Genomic DNA, 19,356 nt, shown 5'->3' with positions numbered 1-19,356 from the left:
TGAGCAAACCTCGGGAGATGGTGCAGGACAGGGAAGCCTGGCATGCTACAGTCCGTGGGGTTGCAGAGAGTCTGACATGACTGAGCGATTGAACAACAGCAACTGACTAGATTTGAATCTAGTCCTGGTATTTTTTCCTCTATAACCTTGGACAAGTTACTCAGACTTTCTGAGACTTTTCCCACATATCTCAGGGGGTTACTGTGCATGTGAATTGAGCTGAGGCACATTTGTAGAGCATCTGCCATGGTGCTTAGCATATAGAGAGCCCTCCGTCAAAAGTGGTTATTTTGTGTTATCTCTCTTCCAGGATTACGAACTTGAATTACCTTATTTTCAATAGAGAATTAATTCTGTGTTTAACGTATTTAAGAGACAGACAGTAGGAGAAAAAGTAGTGTTAGATGGTTGTCCTCTAGAAGTCATATAAGGATGTGTGTTGTCCAAACACTTTTACTTCTTTTTCTTTTCTTTATGCTTATTTTCTGCACTACTGACCTGGTTGTTATCTTTTGGAAGCTCAAGTTTGTGTTTGTGTCATGGATGTGATCAGATGTTTGGTTCTGAGAATGGCAAAAACATCACATCACATGATGGAGTCCCTTCAGATGCAAATGAAAAATTCACTGTAGTGTAAAATTTTTATTAACAGTAGCAAATCCATCACATTAATTATGTTTTATTTCCTTTTCTTTTCAGATTGCTCGAACCACATTGTTTTCCCTTGTCTTTGGTTCCAACAAAATTCTGTTCATCACCTCCTGCCTTGAAAGACGGATTTGTTCAAGTTGGTTATGAAAGAGATTTTTTTCTTTACATATCCTCTTTGCTCTGAGTTCTAGCTCTCTACTGATGTTCATAATCTACTTCCTCCTCCTGTGATGAAGCAGTGCTAAAAAGCATTTTATGTGTGCCTTTCAGTTTTTAATCAGGTTTTAGTTTGTGATTTTTCTTCTTTGGCCCAAAGTGATTAGAATTCTGCAGAAGGCAGTGTATCTCCTATGGTAAGGGAAATCAATATCACCACCCAATGAATTAGAAATGTAATCATGCCAGAGGGCTGCTAAACATTTCCATTCTGAACATGAAAGTAGGAATCTATAAGCAAGGTTTTCAATATAGAGAACGTTCCGTATTTTTTCCATTGAAAGGAGTCGCTTAAAGTTTTTCATGACTACCAGGGCTGGGGTGAAGCATTCTATTTATTCTAGGAGCCAGTGAGACATTTAGCCAGTGTGACATTTAGCCAGTGTCTGGCGAGATATGGGTCATGGTACTTTGAGCAATTTTCTTGTTCAGGAAGGAACACGAGTCATCTGCCACTGTCATTCGGGAGAACTTTCTTGCCTTTGGGACCATATTAATTCATGCTCTTCTCACTCCTTGTTATGATGAAACTTTGGCTCCAAACCCCAGTAAGTGTCTCTGTGCTCACAAAGGAGTTGCTGTTCATCAGGATTTTCTCAACGCCACCAGCCATGCTTGGTCCATGGCAGTTTCTGTCTCTCAAATGCCAGGCCCTTGAACATATACTCACTGAGTGTCTGCTGAAATGTCCCCAGACGTAGGTACTATTCAGAGGTGTGTGCTGTCTTCAGCTGCAGTGCATGGGTGACCTGTAAAGAACTGGAGGTTCTAAACACTGTCCTGTGGACTGGCTACCTCACAGGCACCCAGGGAACTGAACAATAGATTATTACTTGACCTTTCTTCTCCCCCCAACACCCCTCATTTTGTAAGTTTGGGGTAGAGCCTGAGAATCTTTTTTCTTTGTTTTAAAATTGCTGCTAGTGATTCTGACAGAGACGGCCAGGTTTAGACACTGTTGAGTTAGACTTTCTCATACAGAGGTCCCTTCTGCAAGAAAGAGGAAGGGGCTAGAACCAAAGCAGATTAAATATCTTTCCGCATTTTCTGCAAATCTCGATGCCAATCTGGGTGCTGTGTTTCCTATCAACTCCCGTAATGGAGCCAGAATGGATCAGGATGAGCAGGACTTTGAGAAGCAGGCTCCATAGAATTTTGTTCTAATGCCCACAGCAGAGCTGTTCCAGCTGCAAGTCCTCTTCCAGGCCGATTTTCTTCACCACCCCCTTGAGTAGCAGAGAACTAAAAGGATAAAGAAAGGCACCAATAGAGAAACCAAACAAGCATGATGACTCCCTCAAGGCTCAGACTTCAGATTCTTCCTTGCTTCACCATGAAATCTTACCTCTTGGCATTATGGGCTAATGACATGTCCTCAAATCTGACCCAGCTCCAGCAACGTGACGGGGCACGGGAGGGTGGTGGGCGAAGAGCAACCTTATGCTTCTCTTAAAAGTCGTCAGTGGGAAATGCAGACTTCCATGAACATGTTGATACGATGTAAACATTTCTCCGTGTTCATAATGGCTTTTGTTGGGTGTGATTGCCAGTGGACAGCCCATAACACCTCACTAGGAAGAGTTGACTGACAAAGACATTTCTGAAAACTGATAACAGACTTTCCTGAAAGTATAAGAGAAGTTACTTGGGCAGTATCCACTCAAATAATTTTGATAAAATGCTTAGTACAGTGCTTCATTTGAGAAGCAGTCAATAAATTATAGTACAGTGGCATTAATATCTTTATTTCAATTAATGATGGTATCAGTGTTGTTAATTAGGACTGTACAGGAAAAAATGATTTTATGGACAGTTTTCAAAGTGAGCTATTTGAATGTAGGTTGCCTAATGATTACAGAAGTCATGGTTTTTAGGCTGAATATATCTAAAGAAACAATTTATTAATGCAAAAGAGATGTATTCTTCCTCTCTCCATCTTTTATTTCTATTTAGGATGAAGGTGCCACATTTCCTGTTGGGAAAAACATAATGTATACTTGCAAAGAAGGATACTCTCTGGTTGGAGACCCTGTTGCCAGATGTGGAGAAGATTTGCAGTGGCTTGTTGGGAATATGCATTGTCAGAGTGAGTGGCCTTGGTCGTGGTATTTCATTTAAGATGAGTGGGAAGGAATAAATCAGAATAAAGAGCTACTCATCATATACTCCTGTCTTGATCTCTTTTTTTTCCTGAAAGGCTCATATGATTCCAATCAGGTTTCAGGAGTACCTTGAAAAAATCCTCAGCTTTCTGTAGTTGATAGTGGTCCTGTTAGACGAGGCACATTTTACTACGTTTTTATTCCTTTTTTTTTTTTAAACTCTTTTTTGGCTGCACCACATGGCCCGTGGGATCTAATCCAGTATCCCTTGCATTGGCAGCATGTGACTAATGGAATTTTAATTACTGGACCACCAGGGAAATCCTAATTGCAATTTTAAAGTTTCTGGGGTAAATCAGAATAGGTCAGGAAGCTCAGTTCTAGCCAAGTTCTAGCCAGTTCTCAGTTCTAGTGAAGACATTCTTCAGAGTTCAGTTAGCAGGGATGTACTACAGTCTACTTCCTCAAGTGCTTTGGAGCCTAGTCTGTTTAGATCCAGGCCTCTGAGTAAGTGCTCCTGTATGTCATATCACCCTATCACTGTTCTCGGGTTTCCCTCTCAGCTGTTCTACAATGTAAGATTCTGTAGCAGATGGATAGACAGCACTACTGGGATGTATTTTTCCTATATTGATTGTTCTGTGCTGTGTGAGGAAAGTCTGCATGCACATACATTTTACTCTCTTGGGTACATACCTATTAGTGAAATATCTGAGTTATCAGGCACACACACGTTTAGATTTGGTATGCTACCGATTTTGGTGAAGAATCCACTTGCAGGGCAGGAGACCACTTGCAATGCAGGCAATGTGGGTTCAATCCCTGGGTCAGAAAGATCCCCTGGAGAAGGAAACAGCAACCCACTCCAGTATTCTTGCCTGGGAAATCCCGTGGATACAGGATCCTGGCGCACTACAGTCCATGGGGTTGCAAGAGTCGGACATTACTTAGGGACTAAACCACCACACCAGTTTTCCAAGTGGTTGTATCAATTTACATCTTGGACAGAATCCAAGAAGTCAAGATTGCTCTGTATCCTCACCTACACTTGATAACATCTATCTTTAAAATATTTTTTTAGCCATAGTGGTGAGTGTGTAGCAGTATCTTGTTTTTTTATTTGTATTTTAAAATTTGTATTTCTTCTGATGACTAATGTTGTTAAGCCTGTTTTCATATAGTTATTGCCATTTGGATACTTTTTTATGATGAAATGGCTGTCTAGTCTTTTGGACATTTTTTTTCTGGTGGTTTTTTAGTCTTTTTATTAATGACTTGGAAATTCTCCTGTTTCCTTTGTCTCTGTCTCTCTGTCTCTCCACCCTTGAGTCTTTCAGAAGAAATACGATATCAATACTACTGAATAGAATGTATTAATAAATATTCCCTAGCTAGGAGTAATGAAGCTAAAAGTCAGTTCTTTGAAAAGATTACTTTGCTTTAAGAGCTTCTTTTTCTTTATTGTGTATCTACTGGTGAGGAATTGTCCCACTCTTTGTTCATCTGCAACATTCTTGTTTTATCTTTACTTTTGAAGGATATTTTTACTGGGTAAGGAATTATTGTCTTTCAGCCCTTTAAAGATTTTTTTACATTGCCTTCTGACTTCATTATTTTCTAGTGAGAAGTCAACTTTTAGGTTTATTGTTTCTCCTTTGGAAATCATATACTGTTTTGATCTAGATGTTTCTAAGATTTTTTTTTTTTTTTTAGAAGCAACTCTACTCTGATGTGCCTAAGCGTGATTTTCTTTGTCCTAGTTGATCTTCAAAGCATTTTTTAACCTATCCTTTAATGTCTTTTGTCAATTTTAAAAAATTATTCACCTTTTTCCTTAAATATTGCTGTCTAATTCTTGCCCACCTCTGCTCATGAGACATCGATGAGACATTTTTTACAAAGTATACACATATACATACGTGTATATATATGTGTGTGTGTGTGTGCTACATTTCTTTCTTTTTATGTTTGTTTTGGGATCTTAGTTACTTGAAAGTGAAAATGTTAGTCACTCAGTTGTGTCTGACTCTTTGCGACCCTATAGACTGTAGCCTGCCAGGCTCCTATGTCCATGGGATTTTCCAGGCAAGAATATTGGAGTGGGTTGCCATTCCCTTCTCCAGGGGATCTTCCTGACCCGTGGATCAAACCTGGATCTCCCGCATTGCAGGCAGATTCTTTACCATCTGAAACATCAGGGAAGCCGAAGCCTCTTAGTTCCTTGACCTGGGATCAAATCCAGGCCCGCGGCAATGAAAGCACTGAGTCTCAACCACTGGACCACGAGGGAATGCCCTATATTTCTTTGCTTTACATCAATTTTTCTCTTTCTGTTTCATTCTAAGTATGTTCTGTTGATCTATATTCTAGTTTTTTAATTCTCGGTACTCTTGTTATAATCTGCTTTCAAGAACTCTACTGAATTCTTAATTTCATTTTCCAATTCCAGATAAACCATTTGTCCACTTTTCTATACTTTCTAATTCTCTGTGGAAACTCTCCCTCTTCTAATTTAATTTTTTCCAACATACTAATCATAGTTATTTCATGGCTTGTGTCTGTTAGCCCCATCGTCTGGATCTGCTGTAGATCTGTTTCTGTTGTATTTTTGAATATTAGATTAGTTTTGATTGAATGCCAGACTTTATTTGTAAAAAAATAAATAATTTGAGACTTTGGATGATGTTATCCTTCTCTAGAAAAAAGATTAGGTTTGTTTCTGGCAAGAACAAAGTTGATTTATGTCCAGTTTACCTTTATCCTAGGTCATAACCATTAAAGGATCATAAGGGAAAGTATTGGATTTCTACTGAGGCTGCTTTTTTGTAACAGGACTGGACTTTAATTTTTGATCTCCTAGCCCTGCGAGACTGCTAAAAACTCTCTGTAGCTATTCAGCTTCAGAGCTGCAGCTTTCTCCTTAGTTTAGCAGCCCTTCAGCACATTAAAAAAAATTTTTTTTTGTTTTAAATTTACAAATAGCCTCAAGGACAAAAACATTATCAAATGTTGTAATCACTGCTTTAGACTTTCCTTTTTCTAGAGTCTTATACCTTGGGATTTCCACTGCTCTGATTGTTCTCTGATGCTCTCTGATTGTTCTCTGATGCTCTCAGAAATAGTTTTTCTTATAACTTGTACAGCTTTCCTATATGTCTTAGTGGGAGCATTAGTGTGAAACCAGCAAATATATCATGGCCAGAAATAAACAGTCCTGATGCTAGATTATTAGCTATTTGAAGGTGGAGTATGTGAGCAATATTTTGTGTCCATAGCAGCATTCAACACACTTGGCCAAGTGTAGGCCCTCAGTAAATGCTGGTTTTGAATGAATGAATGGATTTTCTGATAAAAATGGTGCCAAAATAGAGCAGGACTTTGTAGAATATTGTCCAAAATCCCACTAGAAAGATTTTTTTTAAAGTCATTAATTCTGACTTGCTTTCTACCATTATGCATGTTTTTCTTTTTTTTTTTTTAAGTAGAAGATATGAACTAATGACTGTAATGGAATAGGAAAGATAGAAATGGGAAACCAAGAAAGATTTAGCACTTTTATGGTTGCAAGGTTAAAGGTGGTTCTTTAAAAATTTCAGATAGCAAAATATCTAATTGGACATATGCAATGATATGCAAATGAACACAGCTCTTGGGAAAATTTTGGTGAGACTTCACCAGATGAGAGAGAGAAGTGGCAGCTGTGAAAAGTCCAGTTTTGACAGCAGGCTGGACTTGGGGACCTTATAGTGCTTATTCATTTTAAATTGTCATATGACTGTGAGGGCAGGGGTGAGAGGGTGGGAACTGTCTTGGTTTTCAGTCGTTTACATCACTACATGACAAGCACGGTGGGACATGTCTTTCAGGGCCTTCTAAGAGTGAACTCACCTTTTCTACCTTGTCCTCTAATTTGAAAAAGTAGAACAAGTGTATCAGCACCATTCAGGGCTGTCATTTTTAAAAAGATGGTCTAGGAAAGCAAGGAACCTTGTATTCTGCTCTCTTTTCTCTTTAGAAATTGCCTGCGTTCTGCCTGCACTGATGGATGGCATACAGAGTCATCCCCACAAACCTTTCTACACCATTGGCGAGAAGGTGACCATTTCCTGTTCAGGCGGCAGATCCTTAGAAGGTCCCTCGACATTTCTCTGTAGTTCCAGCCTTAAGTGGAGCCCTGAGGTAAAGGATGTCCAGTGTGTGCAGAGAGGTGAGTGGCTCCTGGGTCTGTCCACGGACACATGGACTCTGGGAGTGAGAGTCCCTGTGGCCGTCCTGAACTGCTGTAACGGAATCATTCCCTCCATCCAGACCCCACTATGAGAAGGAGGTCTAGACTGGGTAACTAGATTTTTTTGCACATAACACATAGACTCGCAGAATTCAAGGAAAGGCAAGAATAGCCCAGGTGATTCTCAGATTTTAACTTAAATCCTTCATATCCAAGATTAGTTTTATATTTGTAGGATACCAAAAAAAACAAAGAATTTCTAAAAGCTGATTTCTGGCTTCCTCCTGATTTTTTAAAAAGGTACTTTTATGAAATACAGAGTTGAGATCACAATTTATGTAAAATCCTGCCTATTTCATTTTTGGGTTTATTAGTACTTATTAGTTTATTAGTATTTATTACTTTATTAGTGTTATTGAAATTGAATATTTAAAAGCATTTACATTTAAGCCTACAAAGCAGAAGTTATGAAAGGAAAAGTATTGTGGTTTGTGAAATTATTCTTAATAGTAAAAATCCAAATATCCAGTATTTTGAACACATGGCAAATTTAAATGGCCTTTAAAATAAAATTTAAATAAAAAAAAATAAAAAATAAATAAATAAATAAAATGTTTTCAATTTTTATTGGAGTATAGTTGATTTACAGTGTTGTGTTAGTTTTAGGTGTACAACGAAGTGAATCAGTTATACGTATACATGTATCCACTCTTTTTTAGATTCTTTGCTCATGTTGGCCTTTATAGAGTATTGAGTGGAGTTTCTGTACTATACAGGAAGTCCTTATTAGTACCTATTTTATATATTGTAATGTGTTTATGTCCATCCCAACCTCCCAATTTAACTCTTCCCCTCTTCCCTTCTGCTCACCATAAGTTTGTTTTCTACAACTGTGATTCCATTTCTGTTTTGTGAATAAGTCCACTTGTATAACATGGTCCAAACTATTTCTGTTCAGAGATACTTAAGATTTGTTTTCAAAATAAACTCTTTCTTTTTTGTTTACATTTTTTAATAAATGGACTTCCCTGGTAGCTCAGCTGGTAAAGAATCCGCTTGTAATGCGGGTGACCTGGATTTGATCTCTAGGTTAGGAAAACCCCCTGGAGAAGGAAACGGCTACCCACTTCAATATTCTGGCCTGGAGAATTCCATGGACTGTATTGTCCATGGGGTTGCAAAGAGTCGGATGTGACTGAGTGACTTTCACTTTAATAAATGGAAAATATTATGCTTGCAACAGTTAAAAACAAGGAAGAAGTCATACTTGCATTCTATTTGATATTCTTATTTCTTGAGTATATGATTTAAAAAAATTTTTAATTGGAGGATAATTGCTTTACAATGTTGTATTGGTTTTTGCCGTACATGAGTATATGATTTTTAATTCAATGTTGAAGTGTGTCTTCTATGGCAAAGATGAAATAGCTGATTCTATAAGTAACAATAATATTCCCTGGTGACTCAAATGATAAAGAATCCACCTGGCAATGCAGGAGTCTCTGTTCAATCCCTGGATTGGGAAAATCCCCTGAAGAAGGGAATGGCAATTCACTCCAGTCTTCTTGCTTGGAGAATCCCATGGACAGAAGAGCCTGGTGGGCTACAGTCCATGGGGTTGCAAACAGTCCGACACGACTGAGCAACTTTCACTTTGAAGTTTGTCATCTACGGTGAAGATGAAGTAGTTGATTCCATGAGTGATAATATTGGGTAGATTAGATGTGCACCACTGAAAAGAGAGTAGGTTGCCTGGAGGGTTCTGTGATGGGAGACCTGGGCTGTGGTATTAAATAGACCATAGAGGACAATGAGAGGGCAGCCTGTTCAATGGAATGGCCTCCGTGCCCACCCCACGTGCTCTGTGGCTGTCAGAGGACCACAGCAGAGATGACAGCTTTGTTTTCCACACGCACCGAAGCATCACTGTGAATTTATTTGGGATAAAGTAAAGGACCTGTACCAATATTGCTAAAATTAAAGAGAACAATGTACAGTTGATGAGGTTTCTCTTTTCCTCTAAATGAAATTATATACTTTTTTTTTTCTGAAATGTTTTTTCAGTCACTTTATAGCACAATTTGGTATGAATTTTCTCCCCCTCAGCAAATTCTATTAAGGCTCTAATTAAGGATATTTTCCAAACCTGTGTATTTTTTGAAAGACATGGATAACAATAATAACTACCCTTAAAATAAGCCTATAACAAACAAAAAAAGGCCAGGTTTGTTAGCCTCCAGAGTTTTACAATACCTGCTGTTTAAGTAGTCTTTTTGTTTTTTAATTGTAGTAAAATACACACAACATTTATCATTTTAACCATTTAAATATGTGCAATTCAATAGCATTAAATACATTCCCATTATTGTTCAACCCTCACTGTCATCCAACATTCCATCTTCCCAAACTGAAACTCTACCCATTAAACACTTGTCTCTCGTTTATCTCCACCCCCAGTGGTATTTAGCCTTGATGTGAAGATATTTGATTTTAAAATAGTGAAGGTACATTCTGTAGGTGGGCTCTAAGAGTGGGTTTACTTGGTTAATTAAGGTATGAAGATGACAAAGCCATGTTCTTTCTACATGCAAGTCTCTTGTCTAGGTAATTCCACAAGTGATTTTTCACAAAGCAATTACGAGAACTTTTAGAAAATATGTAAAATCTAAAGTTCTATCCTTAAGAATCATTAGCAAAAAACTGCTAATAATAATGCAGAATTCATTTATACAGCTTAATCATTGAACTTCAGCTTGGGTGCATTTAGATCAGACTTTCTCAACCCCGACACTATTGGAATTTTGGAACCTGATAATTCTTTGTTGTGGGAGCCTGTCCTATGTATTGTAACATGTTTGGCAGAATCCTTGGCCCCTGCTATCTCACAGGGGTGACAACTGAAAATGTCCTTTGGCATTGCCTAATGTCCCCTGTGGAGCAAAACTGTCCCTGGTTGAGAAGCATTGATCTAAATAATCCCATTAAAGTATTTTATTTTGGAATCATTTAAGATTTCAGAAAAGTTGTCAAGTATAGTTTCCATATACCCTTTACCTATCTTCCAATACTATTAACACCTCACATACCTTGACATAATTTAGTTGGTCAAAACCAAGGCATTAATATTAATTAGTACAACACTGTCAACTAAACTACAGACTCTTCATTCATCACGTTTTTCCACGGATGTCGTGTTCATGGTCTAGGATCCAATTCAGGATACTACATCGCATTTAAGATAATACCATCTTAAAGACAAATGCTTGAAGAATAAATACTTGCTACAGACAATGCTGGACACGACAGACACACTTCACCTTGCCACCATTTTTACAAGTTTATGCCTTCCTTGTTCATGAGATTTTCCTGTCATGTCTAAAGCTCTTAAGTTTTCCAAAAGTAAGGAAGCATTCTACAGTTTGTGCATCCATAAAAACATGACCTTCAGACAAATGACCTTTATAGGTATATCTAACAGGTAACTCAGAGAAGGCAATGGCACCCCACTCCACTACTCTTGCCTGGAATATCTCATGGACGGAGGAGCCTGGTGGGCTGCAGTCCATGGGGTCGCTAAGAGTCGGACACGACTGAGCGACTTCACTTTCACTTTTCACTTTCATGCATTGGAGAAGGAAATGGCAACCCACTCCAGTGTTCTTGCCTGGAGAATCCCAGGGACAGCGGAGCCTGGTGGGCTGCCGTCTATGGGGTCTCACAGAGTTGGACACGACTGAAGCGTCTTAGCAGCAGCAGCAACAGGTAACTAGTTTGATGATGAAAAAGTATATGCCACGGAATTCCATTGTAATGAAGCTGCCAGGAAGTGGAAATGGCAAGGCAAGTAGAAATGGCAAAATGAACACTGTTCACTTTGTAGTCAGGCCCAGCTGTGGCCATGGCAAATTAAGCTCTTTGCAAGTCAGACCAAGGTGTTTCCCTGACAAAACTGGAATGATAATTGGCTTTCTATCAGTTTGTAGAAAACATGAAGGAAAGGATTTTATCTATGTAAATACCTCCAGACATTTACTCACTGTTGAGGGGAGACCACTTGGACATTTACATGTAAGAGATTATTATAGTCATCCTTGAGATACTAAGAGTTCTTCTTCTATAGGTCAGCTTATGGTATGCTTTCTGTCTCGTGATAGGTGTAGTGAGCAAAATGTACCCAAATAACACATGGTTTTTAAACCCCACCTTCTCTTTAAAAATTTTTAATTGGAGGATAATTGCTTTACAATGTGTTGGTTTCTGCCATACAAAAATGTGAATCAGCCATAAGTATGTATGTGTCCCTTCCTCTTGAACCTCCCTCCAACTCCCCACACCATCCCATACCTCTGGGTTGTCGCAGCACACTGGGTTGAGCTCCCTGCATCAATCGTCAGATTCCCACTAGCTATCTCTTTTACATGTGTAATGTTTATGTTTCAGTGCTACTCTCTTAATATGATATTTTAAACTCCACCTTTTTGAAGAAAGGGAGCCTACACCATGGGGCTTCGATTCAGACAAACATAGACTTAAATCCTGGCTTGGACAATTTGTTAACTAGCATGAATTTCTTGACTTTTCTGACTCTTAGTTTCCTCATCTCTTAAATGGCTATTTATTAAGAAGAATTCAATATCATATAAAAAGGGCAGGATCAAGAGTCCATGCTCAAGAAATGGTGGCTATTATGACCAAAGACGTTATTTGTTGGGTCTGTGACGCTGTACCTCTTATAAAATGCTTTATAGCTTTATTAATTTATTGATTATAAGAATTTATTGCCTGGTTCAACAATTGAAATAATCCTTGTTTACTACAAAGAAGCTCTTCTCCTAATGGTCACATCTCCATTATTCTTTTCTTTTAGAAGCACCTTTGACACCGAAAGTGCCTAAATGTCAGCCCTGGGAGAAACTGCAGAATTCAAGATGTGTTTGTAAAATGCCCTATGAATGTGGGTAAGCTCTGTTTTATTCTCTGTTTTATTTTATTCAAAACAGATTGAATGATTTCTTAGATGCTAGTCTCTGTTGGATCAAAGGTGTTACTGACCAAGGATCAAGGTCCTTCACATTTCAATCCAGTCCATCTGCTGCCTGTTTTTGCCTGGATCACCAGGGCTGACCATTGGTGGTGTCGGGCAGTGTTCTAATCTGGCTGGTGAGAAAGGCTGAAGGATTACTTAAGGCTGCTTGTTTTCTGTATAAAATGGGACAAAATAACAAAACCTGAGGATTTAGAGTTTGAGGAGATTAGGGCTGAAATTCCCTTGAGACATAAACTTTTTTTTTTAATTATTTATTTTGGGCTGTGCTGGGTCTTCGTTGCTGCAAGCAGAAGCTACTCTCTAGTCGTGGTGTACGCATTTCTCTTTGCCATGGCTTCTCTTGTCACAGAGCACGACCTTTAGGGCGCGCAGGCTCAGTAGTGTCGGCTCCCAGGCTCTAGAGCACAAGCTCAGTAGTTGTGGCGCATGGGCTTAGTTATGCGTAGCATGTGGGATCTTCCTGGATTGGAGACTGAACCAGTCTCTCTTGCATAGGCAGGCTGATTCTTTACCATTGAGCTACCAGGGAAGCCCCAGAGACATAAACTCTTAAAGCAATACCGACAGAGAAAAAAGCAGCTGCTTTTCTAATTCTTGAAATATGTTTCTAGATTTGCATTCCAAGAACACCATCCCACTTGAAATCACTCCTTTGTAGAAATATAGCTGAAGTAATTACTAAGTGTTGGGTACAGATGGCATGATTAAATTAGGACCAGAGGAGCTTTATTGGTGGGACTATTTACAGAAATGTGGGTCGAGTAAAGAAAACTGCACACGACAGGGCAGTATTCCTGAATTGGTAGAAGCTGAACTGAACTGGTTTACATTTTTTTCCACGCCTAAGTCAGAAGTTGTGAGAGAGGAGCATTTATGAAAACCTGTTGACAGAAGGTTAGTTGAGGAGGAGTTGAGTCTCATTCTAGGGGCTTCAGAGATGCCTAGGAGTGAGCCAGGGGAATAAACACCCCAACTGTACTCTCTTTCCTCCCTCCTTTTCTGCCAGAACCCCACAATGATCAAACACTCCTGAAGCTAGAGGACAAGAAAGTCTATTGATGTGGTCCGTACACTTCAGCTTCCCAGGCAGGGTGAAGAAGAGAGGAGGGTGAATCTGGAGAGGCAAATAGGAAACATCCAGTCCCTAGGACTTACTGACCACCTCTAAGGTTAACAATCAAAACACAAATTTATTGGCCAATTACTTGACTTTCAGTTAGTATGGTCATCAAAACACATATCCAACTCCTTGAATACCTACATTGGGTAGTGATGACTAAGGGGTATCCTATAAGAAGTAAATTTTTGTGTGAAGGAGAATATATAGCTGAATAACATAAATGGAAATTGTAAAAAAAAAAGGGGGGGGGGAAGAAAAGATAAAGGAGAAAAGGAAACAAACACACAAAAAAGTTCAGCCCAGAATCTTCTGACTGTGCTGTTATTCTCTGTTAATCATTGTTTACTTTGATTCACCTTCATCTTTCTTTCAACTTCTTTGCTTCATTGAGCTGATCTGCAGCCTGTTGTTTATACACATGGGAAGAGTTTTAATGTCTGATATGGGCTTCCCAGATGGCCCAAGTGGTAATGAATCCACCTGCCAATGCAGGAGACGCAAGAGACATGGGTTTGATCCCTGGGTGGGGAAGATCGCCTGCAGTAGGAAATGACAATCTGCTCAAGTATTCTTGCCTGGAAAATTCCATGGACAGACGAGCCTGTCCTCTGGGCTCCTCCATGGAGCCACAGTCCATGGGGTTGCAAAGAGTCAGACACAATTGAACGACTGAATGTGCACTGATAACAAGGGAGGTGGCTTGTAAGTTCTTTGCCGTTTAAGCTGTTCTAAGTACTTCTATTTAAAGTTTAAATAAACAGATTAAGAAAAAGATACAAGGATTTGTTTCCATTATGTATTTCTGTATTTCTTTGTCCAAACAAATTTAGCTCTTGGTTAAGAGAAGAAAACATTAGAGCTAAATATATGTCAGTAAATATAGATTCTGTCTGTTATTCAAAAATGCCTTTTGTTGTCTAAGGTTTCACTACGGTAATGGCATCCTTACCCATCAGTATTCAGATAAGTGGTTGTTTTTATTAGTGACATTTCAAATACTGGCATTTTTTTAGCACCAATGCATAAGGAAAAAAATTAACACATTTCATGGAAATATTTCTAAACTATTTTGTAAACATAGATACTCTAAAAATAGCATTGAAAGATAGAGTTCATCTTCCCTTGAGAATTCAGTCATCAGCTGTGGATAATGCTATCATGTGGACATGAACTCTCAGGGCTGCTGGGCTGGGAACAGCTGCTTTCTTCTACAGTTAGTGGTCCCATTTTTTCAAAGTTTATCTATTTTTTAATTGAAGGATAATTGCTTTACAGAATTTAGTTGTTTTCTGTCAAACCTCAACGTGAATCAGCCATAGGTATCAGTTTAGTTCAGTTCAGTCGCTTAGTTGTGTCCGACTCTTTGTGACCCCATGAACCACAGCACGCCAGGCCTACCTGTCCATCACCAACTCCTGGAGTCCACCCAGACCCATGTCCATTGAGTCGGTGATGCCATCCAGCCATCTCATCCTCTGTCGTCCTCTTCTCCTGCCCTCAATCACATGGTCGCATTTGACTTTGGTCCCTCCGAGTGCGTGTGTGTGTGCTAAGTCACTTCAGTTGTGTCTGACTCTTTGCAACCCTATGGACTGCAGCCCGCCAGGTTCCTCTGCCTATGGAATTCTCCAGGCAAGAATACTGGAGTGGGTTGCCATGCCCTTCTCCGGTGATCTTTGCTAATTTTCTGTCTCCTCCTTTGTTATCAATCTACCTGTTGCTAACAGACCATTGCCTTCTCTTTTAATTTGCTGTATCTGATCTGTTCTAAATGAAACTAGATCGACACCAGATATCTAAGATTATAAAACTTGTGAGCAAATAAAGAGCAAAATATGTTCATTTTGAAGACTGGAGGGGATTGGGCCCTAGAAATGTGGGGGATTTGAGTTTCTGTCCCCTCATTTGGCTGTGGGAGACAACATCTGAGGCACTGAGCCCAGAGCTTCACCTTTCACTTTTCATTCTCAGCTTTGAGGAAAGAAAATTTTGTAAAGGAAGTAATTTAAAAATGTTGTTTCAGGTCCTCATTGGGTGTATGTGCTCGAGATGAGAGAAGCAAAAGGATACTGCCTCTGACCGTTTGCAAGATGCACGTTCTCCAGTGCCAGGGTAGAAATTACACCGTGGCTGGTAGGGAGAGCTGCACTCTGCCTGCCTCGGCTGAAAAAGCTTGCGGTGTGTGTCCACTATGGGAAAAATGTGATGGTAAGGGACATTTCATATTTGTGACTATAAAAATACTTCAGTAGTAGGAGTGAAGTTTTCAAACATGTAGTGTGCTATTTTAGCAACAGATGAAAGCACATCCCTAAGTATGTCAAAGACTCAGACTGGTCTGAGTTTGAAGCCTGGCATCAGGCTCAGAACCTGCTTACTCTGGAGTGAAATGCCTCCCTTGCCTGGTCCTGTATACTGGAGCAGGTAGACATTCCTTTCTCCAGCGGATCTTCCTGACCCAGGGATTGAATCCCAGTCTCCTGCTATCCCCACTATCCTCCCCCGCTGCCTTCCCTGGGGAGGCGAAGTGGTGGATGAAGAATCCTCCCTGGTGGTCTGAACTTGTTGGGTCACTCAGTCGTGTCTGACTCTTTGAGACCCAGTCGATAGTAGCCTGCCATGTTTCTCTGTCCATGGAATTCTCCAGGCAAGAATGCTGGAGTGGGTTGCCATTTCCTTCTCCAGGGGATCTTCCTGACCCAGAGATTGGACCCAGGTTGACTGCATTGCAGGTGGATTTGTTACTGTCTGAGCCAGCAGGGAAGATCTGATGGCCTGAATGTCCTCCCAAATATCACATTCCACCTTCACGATTTTTGCTCTGTTCTTGTATTATCCATATTATGTATTCATTAAAAAAGAAACAGCCTCACATAAAAATAACAAATTTTAAAAGAGGAAACTTTATAGCACATCTTTAATAGGAAATATCCCTTACCATAAATATTAGGTAACCATAAAAATGTCTTTCCAGGTGGCTCAGTGGTAAAGAATCTGCCTGCCAAGCAGGAGACAAGGGTTTGATCCCTGGGTTGGGGAGATCCCCCGGAAGAGGGCATGGCAACTCACTCCAGTATTCTTGCCTGGAGAATCCCATGGACAGAGGACCCTGGTGGGTTACGGTCCATGGGGTCACAAAGAGTCAGACACGACCTAGCGACTTAGCAACAACAAAGGGGGCATGTTGGAAGCACACCAGTGCCAGGCTGACACTTTCTCCTAGAAGCAATCAGAAGGATGTGATGGAAAAGGAGGTACTACTTGCTGGTCTCCTGTCCTGGCGTCCTGGTGGCACTTAATAGTGATCTTGACAACCACACCAGGGGCCCCACCTCTGAGGGGGAAGAGCTGAGTTGTCCAAGCCAGGCCTTGGTCCTCAGTTTCCCCATCTATAAATCTGGGAGCCTGATGGTGCTTTCTGGATCTGTAAGGTCTCTACCAGCTCCTCAGGGCCTCCCGCTCCTGGCTGGTACCCCCTGGGCATCTTTCCCCTCACCCCTGTCCCATTTGCAGCAGAGGCAGTGACACATAAAACTCTATGGCCATCCGTGTCTGCGACACTTTCGGTTTGGCAGTCATCACAGTCTGCTGGCTGATCTGGTTACCCTCCTTCAGGGGATGCCTGGCCGGTGTATTCCAGCATCACCCCTTCAGCGCCCACACAGCTTTCCTTCCCACTCGTTTCTGTTTGGTCTTTATGCAGTATGAGGCCTTTTGGGTTTCACGTCCTCTCTCTCAAAGCAAGTTAATTCTCCTTTACTTTGTCTCCCTCTGAGGCTTGCCGCCCGGCTCTTTGCTGAGGTCTCCGCCTTCGGTCTGGGTGTTGAGGGATCACATCATGTTTGGGGCGCCCCTGGGCAGCACCTGAAGGAGAGAACCGCCCCATGGGCGTCCAGTCGACAGGAAGCCTGGCACCAGCCTCAGAACTTGCTTACTCTGAAGCAAAATGCCTCCCTTTACTGGAGCAGGTTGCCATTCCCTGCGCCAGGGGATCTTCCTGACCCAGGGACTGAACCCGGGTCTCCTGCATTACAGGCAGATTATTTACCGTCTGAGCCACCAGGGAAGCCCACACTTGGGGTGGGGCAGGTAATGGTGACAGGAACACCGGTAGCTCTCCAGTCACCACTTGCATAACTTTGGATGGGATGCGCCTGGCCTCCCTCATCTCCACCAGGTGCCGTTAAGCCTCTCTCGTTTCTTTTTCCAGCCGAGGGCAGCGAATGTGTCTGCAGAGCCGCCTCGGAGTGCGAGGAAGCAGGATTTAGCGTCTGCGTAGAGGTGAACGGCAGGGAGCAGACGATGACCGAGTGCGAGGCCGGCGTCCTGAGATGCAGAGGACTGAGCATCTCCGTCACAGGCATCCGGCCCTGCGCCGCCGAGGCCGCGTAGTTGCCGGCGCCTGAGGTCCGGCTCGCCGTCCCGCAGGCGCTGTGGCTGAACTAAAGCTCTGCACAGCCAGCCCTGTAGACGGCTTCCCAGCACGCAGGCCCATTCTTTCTCCTTCCCCTCCGTGTCCCCTTCCCCCAACTCGAACCCCTGCATAATCCCACAGCTCTTTGTCCTCCCAAACCCCAATTCAGATCTTTCTCTTCTCTTTCTAAAAAATGTCAGTCTGAAGGATATTGATGAACCTTTGCAGATGTTTTGTACTTCTCTGGACCTTGCCTTTTTTTTTTTAATCTGCAAATTAGAGGGTTAGACTAGAGAAATTTCAATGCTCTATGATTGTTTTAAGTATGATTGACTCCACTCATGAGCCAGAATACATTCTACAAATTGATTAGGAAAACAGAAAGATTAGAGAGGCTGGCTTCACTCAGTGAAACCGAATACAAGGGGACCTGGAATGGAGGAAGACAGATAAAATTATTCCATTCCAAATGGTAATCCTTCACCCTGTTGACCCAGGCAGGACACCTGGAGATCCCTAATCTTATCAGGAGGTTGAATCACCCGTCATCAAAGTGGAATCCGTTATGTGATGGCTACCTTCTTGTCTGAGAACAAATACAATTCAGGCTTCTCTCTGGAGCTTTTCTTTAGTGTGTGCCAAATTCAAGACCTGTAATTTGCCTTCCTCTTCTCTCTCTCTCTTTTTTTTTTTGGTAGGAAGCATCATTTATGCTTGAGCTATTGAGTGATTGCATATTTGGGTGAAGAGTGTTCTTTAATACGGATACACACCTAGATTTTTCCGGGGACTCTACAGGTAGATCCGTTTGAAGCATTAGCTTTCTATTTATCCCCTATTCATCTTTCATCAAAACAAAATAGCAGCTGTAGGAGGTTAAATGAGTGGGCTTCAATGGGATTTAAAATGTGTGTTTATATATGAATAATATCTGTATTTTCTGATTCATTTTAATAAAACTTTAGTTTAAATCACAATGATTTTAAAACTCATTAAAGATACCATTCTTTGACATTAAAAAAAAATCTGTGTTATGTTTAATTTTAAAGAATCTTGCCATGAAGGATGGCTAATGTGCTTTTTTTTACATTTAATGCATTTTAAATTACTTTGTTGAGATATGATTGACATGTAAAGAGCTGTACATGAGTCTGGGGATAAGTATACATCTGTGAGAAACTTCCCAGGTGGTGCTAGTGGTAAAGAACCAACCTGCCAATGCAGGAGACATAAGAGACGTGGGTTTGATCCCTGGGTAGGGAAGATCCCTGGGAGGAGGGCATGGCAACCCACTCCAGTATTCTTACCTGGAGAATCCCATGGACAGAGGAGCCTGGTGGGCTACAGTCCAAAGAGTCAGACATGACTGAAGTGACCTAGCATGCACACATGCATACATGTGTGAAAATATCACCACCATCAAGACCATAAATGTATCTATCACCTCCCAAAGTTCCCTCCTACCCCCATTGTAATTATTATTATTATCATAAGAACAGAAAGAACACTTAACATAAGATCTTTCCTCTTAGAAAAATTTAAATATACATTACAGCATTGTTAGCTATACACACCGTG

At 40.9% G+C, this 19,356-nt stretch overlaps 1 protein-coding gene across 1 annotated transcript in view; it reads left to right on the top strand.

Annotated features, from left to right (window-relative positions):
- The window catches only part of C7 (complement C7), a 56,930-nt gene extending 38,175 nt beyond the window's left edge, over positions 1-18,755 (top strand). Inside the window, exons 13-18 of the mRNA XM_019982965.2 lie at positions 700-787; positions 2,821-2,953; positions 6,985-7,176; positions 12,065-12,155; positions 15,388-15,572; positions 17,575-18,755. Coding sequence (XP_019838524.2) covers positions 700-787; positions 2,821-2,953; positions 6,985-7,176; positions 12,065-12,155; positions 15,388-15,572; positions 17,575-17,756 — 871 coding nt within the window. The 3' untranslated portion in view covers positions 17,757-18,755. The remainder of the gene's footprint in view (positions 1-699; positions 788-2,820; positions 2,954-6,984; positions 7,177-12,064; positions 12,156-15,387; positions 15,573-17,574) is intronic.
- Positions 18,756-19,356: the final 601 nt, after the last annotated feature.

The sequence above is a fragment of the Bos indicus genome, chromosome 20 (genome assembly GCF_029378745.1).
Source record: "Bos indicus isolate NIAB-ARS_2022 breed Sahiwal x Tharparkar chromosome 20, NIAB-ARS_B.indTharparkar_mat_pri_1.0, whole genome shotgun sequence".
Taxonomy (NCBI): Eukaryota; Metazoa; Chordata; class Mammalia; order Artiodactyla; family Bovidae; genus Bos; species Bos indicus.
Note: the sequence above shows the minus strand (reverse complement) of the source record. Positions and strands in the feature narration are given on the sequence as shown.